The sequence below is a fragment of the Argentina silus genome (genome assembly GCF_951799395.1).
Source record: "Argentina silus genome assembly, chromosome: 22".
NCBI classification, from domain to species: Eukaryota; Metazoa; Chordata; class Actinopteri; order Argentiniformes; family Argentinidae; genus Argentina; species Argentina silus.
The window spans coordinates 1,851,243-1,858,742 of record NC_139676.1 but is presented as its reverse complement, the minus strand read 5'-3'; the positions used below and the strand labels follow the sequence as shown (position 1 = coordinate 1,858,742).

The 7,500-nt window shown below is 50.8% G+C and overlaps 1 protein-coding gene across 1 annotated transcript in view; it reads right to left on the bottom strand.

The window, feature by feature from the left end:
- Positions 1 to 6,477, bottom strand: part of cyp7a1 (cytochrome P450, family 7, subfamily A, polypeptide 1) — a 7,693-nt gene extending 1,216 nt beyond the window's left edge. The window contains exons 1-5 of the mRNA XM_083694168.1: positions 6,332 to 6,477; positions 2,486 to 2,726; positions 1,757 to 2,361; positions 1,062 to 1,192; positions 435 to 613 (exon numbers count right to left, since the gene is read on the bottom strand). Coding sequence (XP_083550294.1) covers positions 435 to 613; positions 1,062 to 1,192; positions 1,757 to 2,361; positions 2,486 to 2,726; positions 6,332 to 6,414 — 1,239 coding nt within the window. The 5' untranslated portion in view covers positions 6,415 to 6,477. The remainder of the gene's footprint in view (positions 1 to 434; positions 614 to 1,061; positions 1,193 to 1,756; positions 2,362 to 2,485; positions 2,727 to 6,331) is intronic.
- Positions 6,478 to 7,500: the final 1,023 nt, after the last annotated feature.

The following is a 7,500-nucleotide window of genomic DNA, read 5'->3' as shown; positions in this document are numbered from 1 at the left end:
GGTGGCGGGGGCCAGGGAGGGGGGGGGGGGGGGTGATACCATTCCTCCTTCCGTTTCATGCATTACACGCTCTATAGTGTAATCACACAGTTATGGTATTTTACTACATCCTCTATACACTGTGAAAGCCCATAAAGTACTTCATAAACATTGTACTTCGGCACATTGGCCGTCATTCAACTAGACCGTCTGGCCGTCCGAGAAATCTCTGGACACGAGCCGGTCCCAACGTGCAGTACAGCTACGTTACCACCTGACTGTCTGCTCACTGCGTCACCATTTAAGAAATGTGAAATAAAATAAACTATGTCTCTGCTACCTGCTTAGAGAGGGTCTCCAGGGATGTTTACATTCTGCAGTTCATGGCGTACGGACTTTAACAACGCGTCCTGTTCTATTCTGTTTCGTTTCTATGCTCCGATGGATAAACTCACCAGGGGGTCCTCGTAGATCTCGGGGTCAAAGTGCAGCATCTGGGGGTACAGGGCGATGACATCATCTTTACGGATGCGGTACGACTCCTGGTTGTCGAGGTGGAGCAGGAAGTCCTCCTTGGCGATGCGGATGTTCATGGAGGCGCTGGAGAGACGCATGGCCTCTTTGATGATGCTGTCTGGAGGAGGAGGAGGAGGAGGAGGAGGAGGAGAAGGAGGAGGAGGGGGGGAGGAGAAGAAGAAGAAGAAGAAGAAGAAGAAGAAGAAGAAGAAGAAGAAGAAGAACAAGACAGGACTTTAGACTGGGTTTACTGGCCAACATAATGTCATACTTGATGACGATGACCCAGCGATACTCAACCCTGGTTCTGGAGAACTGCAGTGGGTCCAGGCCTCGGCCCAGCCTAGTGCTACACTATCACACCTGACTGGTCTAATCAACTGATCTTCTAAACCGTGATTGGCTGAATCAGGTGTGTCAGGGCTGTGCTGGAGCAGAAGCCTGGAGTGCTGCAGTTCTCCAGGACCGGGAATGAGCGTCACTGTGATGACCAATGAACACTGAATAATCTACTTCCTGGCGTTGAGTGACAGGTACATGGTCTGTGTTAGGCTCCTCCTCCTTACCTAATATGGGCATACTGTCCAGCTCCTCTCTGGAGAGGGTGAGGCGGGGGTCTTTGGGATCCACGCGTTGATTGGTGCTGTCCAGAATCTTCTTGATCTCCTCATTGGCTGCCTTCATAGCCTCGGGACTCCTGCAGGGCACACAGGACAACACAGTTGTTATTACACAGCTAATACATAAGTATTACATATTTACTACACAGTTAATACATAGTTATTACATAGTTACTACATAGCTATTAAATAGTTATTAGGCAGCACTTTGTGGATGAGACACTGTTCTAGAATTGGGCAACTGGATTGGAATTATACTATTTCATTCTATTCTACTCTACTCTACTCTATTCTACTTTATTGTACTCTACTGTATTCTATTCTACTGTATTTCTAGGTGGACAGTCACTGGGAGCTGATGCTTGACTAATAACCATTGTGATGTTATATAGACTGTTTATCTCCAGCCCAAGGAGCCGCTGTGTGCTGTACACGCTATTAGCTGTTTGAAGGAGATACAGGAGTGTGAGTGTGTGTGTGTGTGTGAGTGTGTGTGTGTGTGTGAGTGTGTGTGTGTGTGTGTGTGTGTGTGTGAGTGTGTGTGTGTGTGTGTGTGTGTGTGTGAGTGTGTGTGTGTGTGTGTGTGTGTGTGTGTGTGTGTGTGTGTGTGTGTGTGTGTGTGAGTGTGAGTGTGTGTGTACCTGATCATGTACAGGAGGCTCCAGAAGGTGGCGGGCAGCGTGTTGGCCTGTGAGGCCCAGAGCAGAGCCACGTGGGTCCGGGCCTTGCTGATGTCATTGAAGTTGGACAGCGAATCGTTGAGCAGCATTCGCTGGGAGATCAGGTCGGACATGTTCTCCCTCTTGATCAGGTTCTCCGCCAGCATGGTCTTGGCCAGGTTCTCCCGGGCGCTGTACCCGCTGTGAAACACGTGGATCGGCAGGCCCGCGACCAGCGCCGGAAAGATCTTGTCGAACTCCTTGAAGTTCTCCAGCGCGCTCAGAACCAGCGCCTTCTGGGCCTGCTCGCGGGCCTGGACCTTGTCGCCGCCCAGTTCGTGCCCGAAGAGGGTGAGGTAGCCGGACTCGAACATGACCTTGTAGCAGAAGGCGAAGATCCCGTCGACCTCCCAGGAGTCCTTGCGGAGGGGCAGGGTGTCGGACTGGAGCATGGCGGCCTGGAGGTTCTCCATCATGGTCTCGATCAGGGAGGGGAGCGCCTCGCCCTGCAGGGTCTTCAGGAAGGTCTGGTGGAGGTTCTCGGTGGTGTGGCCGTGGCGGGGGTCGAAACTCTCATGACCGAATGCCTGCGGGGGAACGGGGGGGGGAATGGGGAGGAGAGAAAGACACAGTAGAGAGAGGTTTAGCATTGGCTTATAAGCTGTATGCTCAATTTAAAACAGTCAAAGAACAAGCAGGACCAGTCCCCACCTTGACAGAGGTGGAGAAGTGGAACTTCTTCCAGTCCAGGTGTCTCCCCTGGCGGATCACGGAGTGGTAGGAGAACGGGTCGCACAGGAAGTGGACGTACTGGCCGGCGATCTTACAGGTGAAGATGTGTCCGTACTTCTTCTGCCGGCTGCGGAGGAACTCCAGGGGGTTGGCGCCAAACGCCAGGGCGCAGCCGAGGTACGGGATCAGGCCGTTCTCCACCGCCGGCTCCCCCGGCTGTCTGGAGGACACGGACAGAAACACGGAGGAATAAAACAAACAGCCTTTTTTTGTCTTTTTAAGGTAATTGTTTCGAGTGGGGCCGTCTCTGTTAGATTTTTTTCATTTTTGTTGGATAGAGACAGTGAAGAAAGACAGGAGAGTAAGGAGGAGAGGGGATGTCAGCAGGGCTAGACCACTGGACCACCCCAGGCCATGGTACCAGACCACTGGACCACCCCAGGCCATGGTACCAGACCACTGGACCACCCCAGGCCATGGTACCAGACCACTGGACCACCCCAGGCCGTGGTACCAGACCACTGGACCACCCCAGGCCGTGGTACCAGACCACTGGACCACCCCAGGCCGTGGTACCAGACCACTGGACCACCCCAGGCCATGGTACCAGACCACTGGACCACCCCAGGCCATGGTACCAGACCACTGGACCACCCCAGGCCGTGGTACCAGACCACTGGACCACCCCAGGCCATGGTACCAGACCACTGGATCACCCCAGGCCGTGGTACCAGACCACTGGATCACCCCAGGCCGTGGTACCAGACCACTGGATCACCCCAGGCCATGGTACCAGACCACTGGACCACCCCAGGCCATGGTACCAGACCACTGGATCACCCCAGGCCGTGGTACCAGACCAATGGACTACCCCAGGCCGTGGTACCAGACCACTGGACCAACCCAGGCCATGGTACCAGACCACTGGACCACCCCAGGCCATGGTACCAGACCACTGGATCACCCCAGGCCGTGGTACCAGACCACTGGACCACCCCAGGCCATGGTACCAGACCACTGGATCACCCCAGGCCGTGGTACCAGACCACTGGACCACCCCAGGCCATGGTACCAGACCACTGGATCACCCCAGGCCGTGGTACCAGACCACTGGACTACCCCAGGCCGTGGTACCAGACCACTGGACCACCCCAGGCCATGGTACCAGACCACTGGATCACCCCAGGCCGTGGTACCAGACCACTGGACTACCCCAGGCCGTGGTACCAGACCACTGGACCACCCCAGGCCATGGTACCAGACCACTGGACCACCCCAGGCCATGGTACCAGACCACTGGATCACCCCAGGCCGTGGTACCAGACCACTGGACCACCCCAGGCCATGGTACCAGACCACTGGATCACCCCAGGCCGTGGTACCAGACCACTGGACTACCCCAGGCCGTGGTACCAGACCACTGGACCACCCCAGGCCATGGTACCAGACCACTGGACCACCCCAGGCCATGGTACCAGACCACTGGATCACCCCAGGCCGTGGTACCAGACCACTGGACCACCCCAGGCCATGGTACCAGATCACTGGACCACCCCAGGCCATGGTACCAGATCACTGGACCACCCCAGGCCATGGTACCAGACCACTGGATCACCCCAGGCCATGGTGCTAGACCACAAACAACCAGCCTTTAATTTGTTCCGTAGTATAGTGTAGTATAGTGTAGTATAGTGTAGTATAGTGCCCTGGGGAATCACATTGTTGTGTCACGTTGAAGTGTTTAACAGTTGTCTAGAACACCGACCATACAAGTCAACATTACAGCATGTCCCGGTCGTCATGGAGCCAGACTCTTACATCTAAACATGGGAGTGTCTAAAAACAACTACACAGAATAAATGATGCTACAATTACAAGCGATTAGCGACTAGCTTAACAACTACGAGAATGTCCAAGTGACTCATTAGACATACTCATACATATGAGGTCTCAAAAATTAAAACTATAAACTATAAATTTGAAAATATACTTTCATGTTCAGATTTAAAGTGATAGGCTGTGTGAAGAAAAAGGATCTAAACAATATCCAAACCAGGTGTCATTCAAGAAGTGTTCAAGATATTCATCATATAACACCAAAATCACCCTACTGAGTGCTTTAGGGGCAAACAAACCATAAAACTGTCAGAACTGCCTGTCAAACTGACTCCCGAGCGTCAAGATAATTACATAGAATATGGCTGGATATGACATATGATATAACAACTGCATAACTCCTGTCACCACAGAAGGGTGAAGCGGTCGACTTACACACTAGAAACTGCTTTTCAAGCGCTGTGCCACGTGCCAAAGACAGCAACCGATCTGACTGCTTGACTCGTGACAAGAACGACACTATAGCCACTATGAAACCCTAACCCTAACCCTAACCCTAACCCTAACCCTAACCCTAACCCTAACAACCGCAACGAGGAACCTTGAAGCATGAGAGAAAACATCCCTATAAACCTTGGCGGTTCTGGAGCTGTTAGTCGTAGAGGAGGGTGACCCAGAGTCACCCAGAGTCACCCAGAGTCACCCAGAGTCACCCAGAGTCCCCCAGAGTCACCCAGAGTCACCCAGAGTCCCCCAGAGTCCAGCTCTCTCTGGAAACACACACTATCAATACACATTCCTTCACTTGTCTAAAAAAAGACTCATCACTCATCCATCCGTGTGCGTGTGCGTGTGTGTGTGTGTGTGTGTGTGCGTGTGTGTGCGTGTGCGTGTGCGTGTGCGTGTGTGTGTGTGTGTGTGTGTGTGCGTGATGGTACAGTACAGCTGTGATGGTGTTGTGTGGACAGCCTGATTTAGTATTTAATGATCTACATTTTCGAACACGTTCGACAGCTGTTGTTGCACACTTGTATAACAGACTTGTTCTGCCTGTTTTAATGTGTTGTAACCTGTGGGGCTGTCGCGTGATGTAGACTACATTATACTCTACTTGACTGTTTTTTTTCATAAAACAAACACGAAAAAAGTTGTTGTTTAAAGTGAATCTTGAACATCCCCATTGCCCTGTTAGGGTTAGACACACACACACAGCTCAGATAGTTTAAACTCAAATAATTTAAGCTAAGATAGTTTAAACTCAAATAATTTAAGCTAAGATAGTTTAAACTCAGATAGTTGAGCCTAAGATAGTTTAAACTCAGATAGTTGAGCCTAAGATAGTTTAAACTCAGATAGTTGAGCCTAAGATAGTTTAAACTTAGAAAGTTTAAACTGAGATATTTGAGGCTCAGAGGTTTAAGGAGTACAGAGAGAGTGTGGAGGAAATTCTCCTTTCTTCCTAATAAATTCGGATCAAACTCCAAAATCCAGTAAATTAAGACATGTACAAATCTAATAACAATGATTAATAATACGATATTTTAATACAAGCTTGCAGGAGTACAATAGTGTCTCTCTCTCAGAGATAACCAGAGTAAGTCAAAGAACAAAGAGAAGGGCACAGTACTTATAGGAGAGAAGGTTTCCTACACATCCATTCCATGACCAGGCCATATAATCCCCTTTATAGGCCTACTCTCCAGTTCCTCAACATTCCGACCTCATGACTTATCTGGGGGTATCAGTCCCCTTATCTCTTTGATGTGCATTTCTAAGTTATCAAGTAAAACCAATCAGTCAATCAATCGATCAATCAGCCCATCAGTCCTTGGCTACCTCCTGCGGACCAATGAAGGTGTGCAAAGATGAAGGGATTCAAAGATGCCGTAACAGGGTGGAAGAGTGCAGACAGCTCTGTAGAGTAGAGAAGTGTGTGTGTGTGTGTGTGTGTGTGTGTGTGTGTGTCTGTGCACGTGTGTGTGTGTTTACCTCCTACGGATCCCAACAGCCAGCCACAGACAGCAGCACAGACCCACCACCACGGCCCAGATCAACGCGATGCTCAGAATCATCTCTGCCACACAAACACCGACAGTCACGACGAAGGTGAAGATGAAGATGAAGATGAAGATGAAGATGAAGATGCTCCAACAGGCTGTTGCTCCGACAAGGTGCTCCAACAGATGCTACCGTATGCTAACGGCTAAAGGCTAATGCCCCAGGGTAGAGCAGCTGGCTGGCAGGTGGAGAGAGAGGTGAGGAGGACAGACTAGAGGAGGTTAGATGAGCCGGGAGGAGGACTGTGCAGAGGCATCCTGATCTGCTGTGAGTCAGGTCTTATATGGTGGAGAACAGCAGCAGTCAGGACTCTGGGGGAGGGGCATGAGGCAATCACACACACACACACACACACACACACACACACACACACACACACACACACACACACACACACACACACACACACACTTGTACAGACAGACACACACTTGTACAGACAGACACACACTTGTACAGACACACACACACACACACACACACACACACACACACACACACACACACACACTTGTACAGACAGACACACACTTGTACAGACACACACACACACACACACACACACACACACACTTGTACAGACAGACACACACTTGTACAGACACACACACACACACACACACACACACTCACACACTTGTATACACACACACACACACACACACACACACACACACACACACACACACACACACACTAATGCTGACGGAGGTGAATGATTGGCAGCGGAGCAGAGGCAACGCCCTCTGTTATTGGAGGACGATAGGTTAGCTGCCGGTGCAACCTGCTGCTCTAGATACCTCTAGGAAGTCTCCGAGATTCCACAACGGTGTGTGTGTGTGTGTGTGTGTGTGTGTGTGTGTGTGTGTGTGTGTGTCTATACAAGTGTGTGAGTGTGTGTGTGTGTGTGTGTCTGTCTGTACAAGTGATGTGTGATTTGGCCTTGACTGTTGTCCGTGGACAAATCTACATGAAGGACAATAGACTGTACCTTGATAGTGCTGCTGGGTTGGCAAATAGCTTCAAGGTCACTGATGCGTGTGTGTGTGTGTGTGTGTGTGTGTACCCATGTATGTGTATGTGTATGTGTGTGTGTGTGT